Source organism: Oncorhynchus gorbuscha, unplaced genomic scaffold, assembly GCF_021184085.1.
Source record: "Oncorhynchus gorbuscha isolate QuinsamMale2020 ecotype Even-year unplaced genomic scaffold, OgorEven_v1.0 Un_scaffold_761, whole genome shotgun sequence".
NCBI lineage: Eukaryota > Metazoa > Chordata > Actinopteri > Salmoniformes > Salmonidae > Oncorhynchus > Oncorhynchus gorbuscha.
Window position 1 is genome coordinate 221,593 of NW_025745798.1, and position 17,760 is coordinate 239,352.

General features: G+C 46.6%; 1 protein-coding gene across 1 annotated transcript in view; it reads right to left on the minus strand.

Moving 5' to 3' along the window:
- LOC124020080 (UTP--glucose-1-phosphate uridylyltransferase-like) overlaps positions 1–17,760 on the minus strand; it is a gene marked incomplete at its 5' end in the record, with an annotated part of 70,307 nt that overhangs the window by 50,904 nt on the left and 1,643 nt on the right. The window contains one exon of the mRNA XM_046335490.1: positions 9,402–9,509. Coding sequence (XP_046191446.1) covers positions 9,402–9,509 — 108 coding nt within the window. The remainder of the gene's footprint in view (positions 1–9,401; positions 9,510–17,760) is intronic.

Sequence of the window (17,760 nt, forward strand, 5' to 3'; positions counted from 1 at the left end):
CTTTACTCCACACAGAGATGCATACAAAGATCTAGACCACCTTTACTCCACACAGAGACACATACAAAGATCTAGACCACCTTTACTCCACACACAGAGATGTATACAAATATCTGGACCACCTTTACTCCACACAGAGACACATACAAAGATCTAGACCACCTTTACTCCACACAGAGACACATACAAAGATCTAGACCACCTTTACTCCACACACAGAGATGTATACAAATATCTGGACCACCTTTACTCCACACAGAGACACATACAAAGATCTAGACCACCTTTACTCCACACACAGAGATGCATACAAAGATCTAGACCACCTTTACTCCACACAGAGACACATACAAAGATCTAGACCACCTTTACTCCACACACAGAGATGCATACAAAGATCTAGACCACCTTTACTCCACACAGAGAGACACATACAAAGATCTGGACCACCTTTACTCCACACAGAGAGACACATACAAAGATCTAGACCACCTTTACTCCACACAGAGAGACACATACAAAGATCTAGACCACCTTTACTCCACACAGAGAGACACATACAAAGATCTAGACCACCTTTACTCCACACAGAGAGACACATACAAAGATCTGGACCACCTTTACTCCACACACAAAGATGCATACAAATCTCTCCCTCGCCCTCCATTTGGCAAATCTGACCATAATTCTATCCTCCTGATTCCTGCTTACAAGCAAAAATTAAAGCAGGAAGCACCAGTGACTCAGTCTATAAAAAAGTGGTCAGAGGAAGCAGATGCTAAGCTACAGGACTGGTTTGCTTGCACAGACTAGAATATGTTCCGGGATTCCTCCGATGGCATTGAGGAGTACACCACATCAGTCATTGGCTTCATCAATAAGTGCATCAATGACGTCGCCCCCACAGTGACCGTAAGTACATGTCCCAACCAGAAGCCATGGATTACAGGCAGCATCCACACTGATCTAAAGGATAGAGCTGCAGCTTTCAAGGAGCGAGACTTTAACCCGGGAAGCTTATAAGAAATCCGCTATGCCCTCCGAGGAACGGTAAAACAGGCACAGCGTCCATACAGGACTAAGATCGAATCGTACTAAACCGGCTCTGATGCTCGTTGGATGTGGCAGGGCCTGCAAACCATTACAGACTACAAAGGGAAGCACAGCCGAGAGCTGCCCAGTGACACTAGCCTACCAGACGAGCTAAACTACTTCTATGCTCGCTTCGAGGCAAATAACACTGAAACATGCATGAGAGCACCAGCTGTTCCTGGAAGACTGTGTAATCACGCTCACCGCAGCAGATGTGAGTAAGACCTTTAAACAGGTCAACATTCACAAGGCCGCAGGGCCAGACGGATTACCAGGATGTGTACTGCGAGCATGCGCTGACCAACTGGCAAGTGTCTTCACTGACATTTTCAACCTCTCCTTGTCCGAGTCTGTAATACCAACATGCTTTAAGCAGACCACCATAGACCCTGTGCCCAAGAACACTAAGGTAACCTGCCTAAACGACTACAGACCTGTAGCACTCAGATCTGTAGCCATGAAGTGCCATGAAAGGCTGGTCATGGCTTACATCAACACCATCATCCCAGAAACACTAGACCCACTCCAATTTGCATACCGCCCCAACAGATCCACAGATGATGCAATCTCCATTGCACTCCACACTGCCCTTTCCCACCTGGACAAAAGGAACACCAATGTGAGAATGCTATTCATTGACTACAGCTCAGCATTCAACAACATAGTTCCCTCAAAGCTCATTCAATAAGCTAAGGACCCTGGGACTAAACACCTCCCTCTGCAACTGGATCCTGGACTTTCTGACGGGCCTCCCCCAGGTGGTAAGGGTAGGTAACAACACTGATCCTCAACACAGGGGCCCCTCGGGTGCATGCTCGGTCCCCTCCTCTACTCCCTGTTCACGCATGACTGCACGACCAGGCACGACTCCAACACCATCATTAAATTTGCAGATGACACAAGTGGTAGGCCTGATCACCAACAACGACGAGACAGCCTATAGGGAGGAGGTCAGAGACCTGGCCATGTGGTGCTAAGACAACAACCTCTCCCTCAACACAATCAAGACTAAGGAGATGATTGTGGACTACAGGAAAAAGAGGACTGAGCACACCCACATTCTCATTGACGGGTCTGTAGTGGAGCAGGTTGAGAGCTTCAAGTTCCTTTGTGTCCACATCACCAACAAACTAACATGGTCCAAGCACACCAAGACAGTCATGAAGAGGGCACGACAAAACCTACCACTCAGGAGACTGAAAAGATTTGGCATGTGTCCTCAAATCCTCAAAAGGTTCTACAGCTGCACAATCGAGAGCATCCTGACTGGTTGCGTCACTAGTTGCCTGGTATGGCAACTCCTCGGCCTCCGACCACAAGGCACTACAGTGGGTAGTGCGAACAGCCCAGTACATCACTGGGGCCAAGCTTCCTGCCATCCAGGACCTCTGTAACAGGCGGTGTCAGAGGAAGGCCCTAAAAATGGTCAAAGACTCTGGCCACCCTAGTCATAGACTGTTCTCTCTGGTATCACACGGCAAGCGGTACCGGAGCGCCAAGTCTAGGTCCAAGAGGCTTCTAAACAGCTTCTTCCCCCAAGCCATAAGACTCCTGAATGGTGTCAAGATGAGAGAAATGAGAAACCTGGTCCTGAATGGTGTCAAGATGAGGATGTGAGCTGAAGAGGCCCTCTACACTCTCGTTCCCTATTAACCTGTCATCACTACTACATGACATAATACTCCTTAAGAAAGAGGCAATCAGCATCCAATTTTTGAACATACAAATGAATGATGTGCATTATGAGCTTGTCGTACCCCATCAGAACCCAAAATATAAGCTTGTTTTACTCCAATGTTTGTAATCAAAGTAAAGAAACACCATATAGCATCAAAACATGGTTAAAGCTACACTTTTGATATCATGGATGCTACGTCTATGAATTTGAGAGTGGTTCCATTTCTCCAGACCCATCCTTCAGCTTTTTACCAAAACAGGGGCGGGGAGTTCACTTTGTTATTGTTTCTACTGCTGATTGTTGCTTTAACATTTGTACTGACCTTTTAATAATCTCACAGTGAAGCTGATATGTCAGAAACAGGATAAACAGGTTACCAGATACCTGATATTAAACTAGTATGATAATGTGGATAATTATTAAAAAATAGTCCACAAGAAAGGAACCTGCAAATCAGGTAAGATAAGGGAGGTAAAGGCAATAAATAGGCCATGGTGGCGAAGTACAGCAATTAAACACTGGAGTGATTGATGTGCAGAAGATGAATGTGCAAGTAGAGATACTGGGGTGCAAAGGAGCAAGATAAATAAATAAATAAATAAATAAATAAATAAATACAGTATGGGGATGAGGTAGGTAGATGGGCTATGTACATGTGCAGTGATCTGTGAGCTGCTTAAAGCTAGTGAAGGAGATATTTCCAGCTTCAATGATTTTTGCAGTTCGTTCCAGTCATTGGCAGCAGAGAACTATAAGGAAAGGCGGCCAAAGGAGGAATAGGCTTTGGGGGTGACCAGTGAGATATACCTGCTGGAGCACGTGGTACGGGTGTGTGCTGCTATGGTGACCAGTGAGCTGAGATAAGGCGGGGCTAGCATAAAGGGCTTGTAGATAACCTGTAGCCAGTGGGTTTGGCAACGAGTATGAAGCGAGGGCCAGCCAACGAGGGAGTATAGGTCGCAGTGGTAGGTAGTATATGGGGCTTTGGTGACTAAACGGATGGCACTGTGATAGACTGCATCCAATTTGTTGAGTAGAGTGTTGGAGGCTATTTTGTAAATTACATTGACAAAGAATAGTGGAACCCTCCAAAGAATAGTGGAACCCTCCAAAGAATAGTGGAACACTCCAAATAATAGTGGAACCCTCCAAATAATAGTGGAACCCTCCAAAGAATAGTGGAACCCTCCAAGTAATAGTGGAACCCTCCAAAGAATAGTGGAACCCTCCAAAGAATAGTGGAACCTTCCAAAGAATAGTGGAACCCTCCAAATAATAGTGGAACCCTCCAAAGAATAGTGGAACACTCCAAAGAATAGTGGAACCCTCCAAAGAATAGTGGAACCTCCAAAGAATAGTGGAACCCTCCAAAGAATAGTGGAACCCTCCAAAGAATAGTGGAACCCTCCAAAGAATAGTGGAACCCTCCAAAGAATAGTGGAACCCTCCAAAGAATAGTGGAACCCTCCAAAGAATAGTGGAACCCTCCAAAGAATAGTGGAACCCTCCAAATAATAGTGGAACCCTCCAAAGAATAGTGGAACCCTCCAAAGAATAGTGGAACCCTCCAAAATAGAATAGTGGAACCCTCCAAAGAATAAAGAATAGTGGAACCCTCCAAAGAATAGTGGAACCCTCCAAAGAATAGTGGAACCCTCCAAAGAATAGTGGAACCCTCCAAAGAATAGTGGAACCTCCAAAGAATAGTGGAACCCTCCAAAGAATAGTGGAACCTCCAAAGAATAGTGGAACCCTCCAAAGAATAGTGGAACCCTCCAAAGAATAGTGGAACCCTCCAAAGAATAGTGGAACCTTCCAAAGAATAGTGGAACCTTCCAAAGAATAGTGGAACCCTCCAAAGAATAGTGGAACCCTCCAAAGAATAGTGGAACCTTCCAAAGAATAGTGGAACCTTCCAAAGAATAGTGGAACCCTCCAAAGAATAGTGAGCTCTTCCTATCTCCCAGAAGGTTCCTGAATCTTGTTTCCCAGCAAGCCTATGTCATCCAATCCCTCTGTCCTTCACTCTGCCCCTCCCTAGCTTCAGCTTGGAACACATTACAAACAATAATTATTATGCAACTGAGGCCAAGAAGGAAAATAAGCCAGGACAGTCCCAATCCACAGGCCAAACTCTGACACGTTGTCAACGTCAGGTTATCAGGTCGGGTTACTTTAATGCATCACTCATATCGCCCATCAAGGATGGGATGGATTGTTTTGTATTCAAACTAGTTGAATGAATAAGTAAGGTTTGCAAAACGTTTCCACCTGGCCCACTGGTCAGTCATCTGGACCACAGACTTCCTGCTTGCTGAAGCAGTGCAGTTTCACTCGCTCTTTCCTTTGTGAAATGATTTCGGATTGAAATGTTTCAAAATGTAGGCCGAACGCCAGGGGAAAACCCTGTGTTGAAAGCAACCACTGTTCTCACTGTTGGGGGGGTCCCAGCTTTCTGGTCTGAATTGTATTTACTATTGAACAAAGAGCACTACTCCTGACTGCCATTCAAGTTGGTTGCATGGGCCTATAAATCACATGGACTGTTATATACCAATAACATGGCTAACCATCACTAATAGGATACATTTAGCTAACCACTTCCTCAGTTGGGGAATTAGCCCCAAATGAATGAACCTATGTGATATTATGTGAGTTAAAGGATGTTTAGGTTCTGCTCTCACACTAGTCCCCATTTGGAATGTTAGTATGGAACCACGTGACTAGACTCTGATTCATAGAGCAGAACATGTGAGTTAAAGGATGTTTAGGTTCTGCTAATGTTAGTATGGAACCACGTGACTAGACTCTGATTCATAGAGCAGAACATGTGAGTTAAAGGATGTTTAGGTTCTGCTTTCCTCACATATACAGAACACACACCCTCACGACATAAATCACTCAAACATGCACACAAACATCCATCAGCCCCACCTCACACACACACCCACACCCAGCCCCACATCACACCCACACCCAGCCCCACCTCACACACCCACATGTGACACCCAGCCCCACCTCACACACACACACACACCAAACATCCATCACCCCACCTCACACACACACCCACACCCAGCCCCACATCACACCCACACCCAGCCCCACACACACACACACACCACACCCAGCCCACACACACACACCCACACCCAGCCCACACCACACACACACCCCACCTCACACACACACACCCACACACACAGCCCCACCTCACACACACACCCACACACACACCCACCCCACCTCACACACACACACACACACCCACACACCCAGCCCCACCTCACACACACACACACACACACCCACACCCAGCCCCACCTCACACACACACCCACACCCAGCCCCACCCACACACACACCCACCCCACACCCACACCCAGCCCCACCTCACACACACACACACCCAGCCCCACCTCACACACACACCCACCCCACCTCAGCCCCACCTCACACACACACCCAGCCCCACCTCACACACACACCCAGCCCCACCTCACACACACACCCAGCCCCACCTCACACCCACACCCAGCCCCACCTCACACACACACCCAGCCCCACCTCACACACACACCCAGCCCCACCTCACACACACACCCAGCCCCACCTCACACACACACCCAGCCCCACCTCACACACACACACACACACACACACACACACACACACACACACACACACACACACACACACACACACACACACACACACACACACACACACACACACACACACACACACACACACACACACACACATGTATATGTGCAGTCCTACACGTAAACAAAACTGCACAAAAAAATTATCTTACGGTGCCCTCTGTCACTTTCTTTCCCTATCCACAAAACCTAATGAGACATCCCTCTCTCTCTCTCTCTCTCTCTCTCTCTCTCTCTTCTGTCTCTCTCTCTCTCTCTTCTGTCCCTCTCTCTATACTGTCCTCGCTGTCCCTCTCTCTCTATTCTGTCCCTCTCTCTCTATGCTGTCCCTCTCTCTCTATTCTGTCCCTCTCTCTCTATTCTGTCCCTCTCTCTCTATGCTGTCCCTCTCTCTCTATTCTGTCCCTCTCTCTCTATTCTGTCCCTCTCTCTCTATGCTGTCCCTCTCTCTCTATGCTGTCCCTCGCTCTCTATTCTGTCTCTATTTCTTTCCCTATCCACAAAACCTAATGAGACATCCCTCTCTCTCTATTCTGTCCCTCTCTCTCTCTCTCTCTATTCTGTCCCTCTCTCTCTATTCTGTCCCTCTCTCTATGCTGTCCCTCTCTCTCTATGCTGTCCCTCTCTCTATGCTGTCCCTCTCTCTCTATTCTGTCCCTCTCTCTCTTGCTGTCCCTGTCTCTCTCTCTATTCTGTCCCTCTCTCTCTATACTGTCCCTCGCTCTCTATTCTGTCTCTATTTCTTTCCCTATCCACAAAACCTAATGAGACATCCCTCTCTCTCTATTCTGTCCCTCTCTCTCTATTCTGTCGCTCTCTCTCTATTCTGTCGCTCTCTCTCTATTCTGTCTCTCTCTCTATTCTGTCCCTCTCTCTCTATTCTGTCCCTCTCTCTCTATTCTGTCCCCAGGTCTCTGTTTGTCCCTCTTCTCTCTATTCTGTCCCTCTCTCTCTTTCTGTCCCCAGGTCTCTCTTTCTCTTCTGTCCCTCTCTCTCTATTCTGTCCCCAGGTCTCTCTCTATTCTGTCCCTCTCTCTCTATTCTGTCCCTCTCTCTCTATTCTGTCCCTCAGGTCTCTCTATTCTGTCTCTATTTCTTTCCCTATCCACAAAACCTAATGAGACATCCCTCTCTCTCTATTCTGTCCCTCTCTCTCTTCAGTCTGTCCTCTCTCTCCTCAGGTCTTCTCTATTCTGTCTCTCTCTCTATTCTTCCCCCATCTCTCTCTCTTTCTTTCCCTGGTCTCTCTCTCTCTCCCTCTGTCTCTCTCTGTTCTGTCCCTCAGCTCTCTATTCTGTCCCTGGAGCTCTCTCTATTCTGTCTCTCTCTCTATTCTGTCTCCTCTATTCTGTGTCTCTCTCCTCCATTCTGTCTCCCATCTGCTGTCCACTTCTCTCTCCATATTCTGTCTCTCTCTCTGATTCTGTCTCTGTCTGTCTTTCTGTCCACAAATTCTCTATCTCTCTCATTCTGTCTCTCTCTATTCTGTCACACTCTCTCTCACTGTCTCTACTCACCCACTGTCCACACACTGTCCATGAGACATTCTGTCTCTCTCTCTATTCTGTCCACACTCTCTCTATTCTGTCACTCTCTCTCATTCTGTCTCTCTCTCTCTACTGTCTCTCAGGGTCTTTATTCTGTCCTTTCTGTCTCTATGCTTCTGGAGGTCTGTGTATTCTTGGTCCTCTCTCTTGGTCCCTTCAGGTCTCTTTTCTGTCTCTTCCCCACAGTTTCTTGAATCCATCAAAGTCCTTCTTGGAGACCTGGAATCTCTCTATATGTCCCTCTCTCTGACATTCTCCCCAGTCTCTACAAACTGACAGAGATCTGCTGGGTTACTGGTCTCTCTCTAATCTGTCTCTGTTTGATTGAGCTGCTGGTTGCAATGGAACTCAATAAATAAAAACTCTCAAAAAACAAACTCTCTCTCTGTCTTCCAGACTCTCTCTCAAACTCTGTCCCAGGTCTCCTCTCATTCCAGACAGACTCTCTCAAACTCTGTCTCTCTCTGTCACTCCAGACTCTCTCTCAAACTTCTGTCTCTCCTGTCACTACAGACAGACTCTAAACAAACTCTGTCTGTCCTCTCACTCCCCAGACTGACTCTTTCTCTCTCTCTCTCTTCTTCCCCAGGTCTCTGTGTCTCTCCTTCCCCAGGTCTCTCTCTCCTCTTCCCCAGGTCTCTGTCTGTCCTCCTTCCCTCCAGGTCTCTCTCTCTTTCTTCCCCAGGTCTCTCTCTCTTTCTTCCCCAGGTCTCTCTCTCTTCCCCAGGTCTCTCTCTCTCTCTTCCCCAGGTCTCTCTCTCTCTCTTCCCCAGGTCTCTCTCTTCCCCTCTTTCTTCCAGTCTCTCTCTCTCCTCCTGTCCTCCAGACAGACTCTCTCTGTCCCCAGGTCTCTCCTGTCACTTCCCCAGGTCTCTCTCTCTCTCTTCCCCAGGTCTCTCTCTCTCCTTCCCCAGGTCTCTCTCTCTTTCTTCCCCAGGTCTCTCTCTCTTTCTTCTCCAGGTCTCTGTTTCTGGGCCCAGTCAGCTCTGAGAGAAAGCTTGAGGGTTGTGAAGGGAGCCCTGGAGCTCTAGCAGAGACAGGGGGAGCCAGCTGGCTGCATGCCCAGAGGAAGAGACCCCAAACTCTGGCCTCATCGTGTGAGCCCAGACTCCTCCTGGCCTCCACTGTTCCCATCTGCCTGAGAGAGTCCCCTTCATCACACCATACTACTGGATCACTCACTGATGAGCTAAGAGATACACGCACAATGTACAGTGTCACACACACACACACACATATACACACACATACACACAACAAACTCTGTCACTCCTGTCCACCTGTCACACACAGACAGACTAAAACAAACTCTGTCCTCCTGTCCTCCTGTCACTCCAGACAGACTAAAACAAACTCTGTCCTCCTGTCACTACAGACAGACACACACACAAACTCAGGGTTTTTATTTGAGCCTTAAACAAGTCTTCTGGAGGTCTGTGTATCTTGGGCCAGTCCACCGATGGCCCCTTCACCTGTCAGAAACCTGTGGAACAGCTTCTTGAATCCATCAAAGTCCTTCTTGGAGACCTGGAATACACCAGGAGTATATGTTAGAACAACAACATGACATTCTCCCCTGTAGACATACAAACAGACAGAGATATGCTGGGTTACTGGTTGTACAGACAAATACTGTATCTGTTTGATTGAGCTGCTGGTTGCAATGGAACCAATAAATAAAAACATCTCAAAAAACAAACTCTGTCCTCCTGTCACTCCAGACAGACTAAAACAAACTCTGTCCTCCTGTCACTCCAGACAGACTAAAACAAACTCTGTCCTCCTGTCACTCCAGACAGACTAAAACAAACTCTGTCCTCCTGTCCTCCTGTCACTCCAGACAGACTAAAACAAACTCTGTCCTCCTGTCACTCCAGACAGACTAAAACAAACTCTGTCCTCCTGTCACTCCAGACAGACTAAAACAAACTCTGTCCTCCTGTCTGTCCTCCTGTCACTCCAGACAGACTAAAACAAACTCTGTCCTCCTGTCACTCCAGACAGACTAAAACAAACTCTGTCCTCCTGTCACTCCAGACAGACTAAAACAAACTCTGTCCTCCTGTCACTCCAGACAGACTAAAACAAACTCTGTCCTCCTGTCACTCCAGACAGACTAAAACAAACGCTCAAGATGTTGAAAGATTTAAACCCAGTTCTACATAGTATAGATGAAAAAGCAGATCTCATCTCGGAGTGTTTTCATCGTTCATCCAATATGGTTGATTTTGATGAGTTCATTTATAGACACATCATCAAACAGCATTTCTGTTCAAAGCCAACCGATATCATCATGGCTTTCATGTGTATAAACACTCATTAATGTGAAATGCTTATAGGTGTGTGTGTGTGTGTGTGTGTGTGTGTGTGTGTGTGTGTGTGTGTGTGTGTGTGTGTGTGTGTGTGTGTGTGTGTGTGTGTGTGTGTGTGTGTGTGTGTGTGTGTGTGTGTGTGTGTGTGTCCTCCTGTGTGTGTGTGTGTGTGTGTGTGTGTGTGTGGACTCTGTGACACTCTGCTACAGTATGTGTCACTCCCTGATTTCCCCTCCCCTCATCTTGGGAACAAAATCACTATCAGACGGACCCAGGGAGAGGGAAACAAGTGTGTGTGTGTGTGTGACAGTGGACTCTCTGTGACACTCTGCTACAGTATGTGTCAAACTCTGTCCTCCCCTCATCTTGGGAACACAATCACTATCAGACGGACCTGGGAGAGGGAGAAGTGTGTGTGTGTGTGTGTACCTCCTGTCCCCCCATGGCAGTGTCCAGTAGTTTCTCCAGCTCTGCGTGCATGACAGACTCCAGCTGCTGCCTCATCTCCTCCTGACAACTGGGCCATCCCTCCTTAGACAAGCCCTTACTGAGACCTGAAACACCATGTCAACTCTGTTAGACAAGCCCTTACTGAGACCTGAAACACCATGTCAACTCTGTCACTAGACAAGCCCTTACTGAGACCTGAAACACCATGTCAACTCTGTTAGACAAGCCCTTACTGAGACCTGAAACACCATGTCAACTCTGTTAGACAAGCCCTTACTGAGACCTGAAACACCATGTCAACTCTGTTAGACAAGCCCTTACTGAGACCTGAAACACCATGTCAACTCTGTTAGACAAGCCCTTACTGAGACCTGAAACACCATGTCAACTCTGTTAGACAAGCCCTTACTGAGACCTGAAACACCATGTCAACTCTGTTAGATAAGCCCTTACTGAGTCACTCAGACCTGACCAGGACAGACAAAGACAAACTCTGTCACTCAGACTTGGAAGACTAACAAACACCTCCTATCACTCAGACAGACCAGGACAAGCAGTCACTCCTGACCTGGACAGACAAAACAAACACCTCAGATCTGTCACTCAGGAAATAAAGGAAGCCCTTGTCACTCAGACCTGGAAACACCATGTCACTCAGACCTGGACCAGGAAATACAAGACACCTTAGTCACTCAGACCTGAACCAGGAAATACAGGGGAGACACCTTAGTCACTCAGACCTGGAAATACAGGAGAGACACAGTCCTGGACTCTTAGTCACTCAGACCTGGACCAGGAAATACAGGGGAGACACCTTAGTCACTCAGACCTGGACTGGAAATACAGGGGAGACACCTTAGTCACTCAGACCTGGACCAGGAAAACAGGGGAGACACCTTAGTCACTCAGACCTGGACCAGGAAATACAGGAGAGACACCTTAGTCACTCACTGGAAATACAGGAGAGACACCTTAGTCACTCAGACCTGGACCAGGAAATACAGTCACTCAGACCTGGACCAGGAAATACAGGAGAGACACCTTAGTCACTCAGACCTGAACCAGGAAATACAGGAGAGACACCTTAGTCACTCAGACCTGGAAATACAGGAGAGACACCTTAGTCACTCAGACCTGGACCAGGAAATACAGGAGAGACACCTTAGTCACTCAGACCTGGACCAGGAAATACAGGAGAGACACCTTAGTCACTCAGACCTGGAAATACAGGAGAGACACCTTAGTCACTCAGACCTGGAAATACAGGAGAGACACCTTAGTCACTCAGACCTGACCTGGACCAGGAAATACAGGAGAGACACCTTAGTCACTCAGACCTGGACCAGGAAATACAGGGGAGACACCTTAGTCACTCAGACCTGGAAATACAGGAGAGACACCTTAGTCACTCAGACCTGGACCAGGAAATACAGGAGAGACACCTTAGTCACTCAGACCTGGATTAAATCTGCTACAGGAGAGACACCTGTCACTCAGACCAGGAAATACAGGAGAGACACCTTAGACCTGACCTGGAAATACAGGAGAGACACCTTAGTCACTCAGACCTGACCAGGAAATACAGGAGAGACACCTTAGTCACTCAGACCTGGAAATACAGGAGAGACACCTTAGTCACTCAGACCTGGAAAAATACAGGAGAGACACCTTAGTCACTCAGACCTGGACCAGGAAATACAGGAGAGACACCTTAGTCACTCAGACCTGGAAATACAGGAGAGACACCTTAGTCACTCAGACCTGGAAATACAGGAGAGACACCTTAGTCACTCAGACCTGGACCAGGAAATACAGGAGAGACACCATGTCACTCAGACTGGACAAGCCCTTACTGAAAAACACATGCCATATTTTAAACAAAGTGTTATCAGAGCACTCAGATTTGGGTGATTTGTGAAAACCAGGAGAGACACCATTCACCATCAAGAATATGAGCTATATGGAGTTATATACAATGAAGAGGTGGTCATTTTGTTAGACTGTCATATCATTGCAACAACAAAAAATAGATGAAAACATAATTACAATGGTTAAATGGGGTTCTGAGGCAGACACCTTAGATCCTCAGGCATCAGGTTTAGAACCTGCTCTACTGAGACCTGACTCAGGAATACAGGGTACTAGAATGTGGTTTGACACCTGGACCAGGAAATACAGGATTCCAGACAGCTTAGACTAGACCTGAAATACAGGAGAGACACCTTAGTCACTCAGACCTGGACCAGGAAATACAGTCCCTGAGACACCTGGCCATGGACTAGTCACTCAGACCTGGACCAGGAAATACAGGGAGACACCTTAGTCAAAGACCTGGAAATACAGGAGAGACACCTTAGTCACTGGACCTTGACCAGGAAATACAGGAGACAGACAAATTAGTCACTCAGACCTGACCAGGAAATACAGGGTGAGACACCTTAGTCACTCAGACCTGGAAATACAGGAGAGACACCTTAGTCACTCAGACCTGGACCAGGAGAGACAGACCTACAGGGGAGACACCTTAGTCACTCAGACCTGGACCAGGAAATACAGGGGAGACACCTTAGTCACTCAGACCAGGAAATACAGGAGAGACACCTTAGTCACTCAGACCTGGAAAAATACAGGAGAGACACCTTAGTCACTCAGACCTGAACCAGGAAGACCTGGACAGGGAACACCTTAGTCACTCAGACCTGACCAGGAAATACAGGAGAGACACCTTAGTCACTCAGACCTGGACCAGGAAATACAGGAGACACCTTGTCACTCAGACACAGGAGAGACACCTTAGTCACTCAGACCTGACCAGGAAATACAGGAGAGACACCTTAGTCACTCAGACCTGAGGAAATACAGGAGAGACACCTTCAGGAGGTCAGACCTGGAAATACAGGGACACAGATCCTGGAAATACAGGAGAGACACCTTAGTCACTCAGACCTGGGTCAGGAGGTAGAGACTAGGGACACAATCCTGGGTCAGGAGGTGGAGAGACTAGGGACACAACCTGGAAATCAGGAGAGACACCTTAGTCACTCAGACCTGGAAATCAGGAGAGACACCTTAGTCACACAACCTGGGTCAGGAAATACAGGAGAGACACCTTAGTCACTCAGACCTGGAAATACAGGAGAGACACCTTAGTCACTCAGACCTGGACCAGGAAATACAGGAGAGACACCTTAGTCTCAGACCTTTACAGGAGAACACCTTATCACATCAGACCTATTTTAAATATCTAGTGATTAGTCAGCTTAGCACTCCCTATTAACATATTTGAGATTAGTGAGTTTGTCTAGGTCTCAGGAACATACAGGAGATTAGACACCTAGTTCAGACCATCAAGAATAGACACCTATCTATGGACCAGGAAATACAATGGAGAGACACCTTATCACCATTATCATGAAATTAGGAACAGTCTAGTAGTTCCCCATCTCCCTATAAATATCAGGAAATGAGATTAGTAACAGTCCAGGAAATCTGGAGAGACACCTTAGTCACTCAGACCTGAGGAAATATCAGGAGATTAGTCCTGCAGGCAGTCATGGTTTAGAACCTCTCAGACCAGGAAATATCTATAGATTAGTAACATTAATCACTCAGCCTGGTACTAAATATCAGTGGATTGACAGTCTTAGTCACTCAGGAAATATCTATGAGATTAGAACACCTTCACTCAGAATCTCTAAACATATCTTTGATTTGCTGTAGTCATCTCCCTTTAAATATCTAATTAGAACACCTTAGTCACTCAGTCCCTGAACATACATGGATTAGTACACCTGTAGTCACTCAGACCTGGAAATACAGGAGAGAACAAACTGAGTCTCTAGACTGTGAAATACAGGAGAGAGACACCTTAGCTCACTCATCTCCCTGGAACATATCTATGAGATTAGTAACAGTCTAGTCACTCAATCTGGACCAGGAAATATCATGAGAGAACACCTCTAGCATCCTCAGGGTGGGAAGCCTTTTAGAAGAAGTAGCTCCCCACTATCATAGATTTGGTTTTGTGCCTCAAACTGTGAGCTTTGCCACATTCACCAGTAGTGAATATGAGCTATGTGATTATATACAATGGAGTAGTGTGTCATTTTGTGTGTATAACATATCATTGCAATTACAAAAAGTGTAAAACAGTAGCTTACAATCTGGTATAAATGTCTGTGGTTCTGAGTAACAGTGTAGCTGTCTCTGTAACATATCTATGGTGTAGTAACCTGTCTAGTGAGATCCTCTCCAACTTAATTACCTATCTATGAATTAGTAACAGTCAGTGCAACACTGTGCCTCTCTATTCCAACAACCTGTACCAGGAAATAGATTTGACCGGTGAATCCATTTTGAATAGGCTACATGTCAATTGTTCTGCCAAACTCAACCCTATGCATTGACCCTTGTGTTTCTCCAGTTTATTCACTTAAAATGTTTCCCAACAGCTGGGTCAGTACCTGTTGTGAGTTCTGGGTCATGTTCTTTGGCAACAAACTGGAGAAAAATAGCTGTGAAACAATCCTGGGTCAGGACTTGTCCAATGAGAAAATGAGCGCACAGATAACACAAAACCCTCCTCATCAGGAGGTGTAAGCCTTCTAGGGACACAATCCTGGGTCAGGAGTGTGTGTGTGAGACTAGGGACACAATCCTGGGTCAGGAGGTGTAGAGACTAGGGACACAATCCTGGGTCAGGAGGTGTAGAGACTAGGGACACAATGTGTGTGTGTTGGTCAGGAGGTGTGGAGAGAAATCTAACTAACACAATCCTCTGCTCAGGAGGTGTAGAACACTGTGCCTCGCCAACAGTAGATAGATGAACACAATCCTGGGTCCAGGAGGTGTTTACGTTTATTCACTAGGTGTTTCCCAATCCTGGGTCAGGAGGTGTGGAGAGACTAGGGACACAATCCTGGGTCAGGAGGTGTAGAGAGACTAGGGACACAATCCTGGGTCAGGAGGTGTAGAGAGACTAGGGACACAATCCTGGGTCAGGATATGTATGAGAGACTAGGGACACAATCCTGGGTCCCCATCTCCCTAGGGAACAATCCTCTCAGGATTAGTAGACAGTCAATCCTTGGTCAGGATCTCCCTATAGACTATCTATGAGGTTAGTAACAATCCTGGGTCAGGAGGTGTAGCTCCCCATCTCCAATCCTGGGTCAGGAGGTGTAACAGTCTAGTGACCAATCCTCCAGGAGGTGTAGAGAGACTTAAGAACATATCTCCCTATAACATATCTATGAGATTAGTAACAGTCTAGTAGCTCCCCATCTCCCTATAACATATCTATGAGATTAGTAACAGTCTAGTAGCTCCCCATCTCCCTATAACATATCTATGAGATTAGTAACAGTCTAGTAGCTCCCCATCTCCCTATAACATATCTATGAGATTAGTAACAGTCTAGTAGCTCCCCATCTAGTAACAGTTAGTAACAGTCTAGCTCCTCATCTCCCTATAACATATCTATGAGATTAGTAACAGTCTAGTCTAGTAGCTCCCCATCTCCCTATAACATATCTATGAGATTAGTAACAGTCTAGTAGCCCCATCTCCCTATAACATATCTATGGGATTAGTAACAGTCTAGTAGCTCCTCATCTCCCTATAACATATCTATGAGATTAGTAACTAGTAGTTCCCCAGTCTCCCTATAACATATCTAATTAGTAACAGTCTAGTAGCTCCTCATCTCCCTATAACATATCTATGAGATTAGTAACAGTCTAGTAGTTCCCCACAACATATCTATGGGATAGTAACAGTCTCCCCCCATCTCCCTATTACATATCTATGAGATTAGTAACAGTCTAGTCTAGTGCAACAGTAATACAACAGCTCTATTCCACTACCAGGAAATAGACTTTGACCGGTGAGATCCATTTTGAATAGGCTACATGTCAATACTGTGACTTGTTCTATGGTTTTGGGACATCTGACACTGTCATTTCTAATAAGCTATGACCAGGCAGTGGTTCCTGTATGGTGTGAGTGACTGACAGGGAAATGTTTTAAATTGAACCTTTATTTAACTAGGCAAGTCAGTTAAAACAAATTCTTATTTACAATGACGGCCTACACCGGCCAGACCCGGACGACCAAGAACCAAAATGAGTGAGTATATGGCAGGCTGGGGCTACCAAACTGCTGGCCTGATTGGACAACCACAGCCATGAGTAGCCCAACTAGAGGCTGAGGATACCAAACTGCTGGCCTGATTGGACAACCACAGCCATGAGTAGCCCAACTAGAGGCTGAGGATACCAAACTGCTGGCCTGATTGGACAACCACAGCCATGAGTAGCCCAACTAGAGGCCGAAGATACCAAACTGCTGCCGTGATTGGACAACGGCAATGAGTAACCCAACTAGAGGCCGAGGATACCAAACTGCTGCCGTGATTGGACAACGGCAACGAGTAGCCCAACTAGAGGCCGAGGATACCAAACTGCTGCCGTGATTGGACAACGGCAACGAGTAGCCCAACTAGAGGCCGAGGATACCAAACTGCTGCCGTGATTGGACAACGGCAACGAGTAACCCAACTAGAGGCAGAGGATACCAAACTGCTGCCGTGATTGGACAACGGCAACGAGTAGCCCAACTAGAGGCTGAGGATACCAAACTGCTGCCGTGATTGGACAACGGCAATGAGTAGCCCAACTACTGCATTCTCAAATAACATAAGCTACTATTGTTATATTACTCTAATTATGTCAGAGGAGAAAGAACAGCTATCTCTGGTATGGAGGATTTAGTGGGGGTACCCATTCTTGACCTGTCAGCGTGCAAGTTTGGAATTGGACGTGACAGTAAGAAGTGGGAGCTCATTTGTTAGGCCCAGCGTGAGGTCCAATGGTAGTAAGGTACCTTTCAAGTGAAACCAAGTAGCCAAAGACAATTCATTGTTATTGAATTACATTGATTTCATTTGGGTTTTTAATAAAAATACAACAATGTGTACATTGTATTTGCAGAGGATAGTACTTCAAATTACAACACTA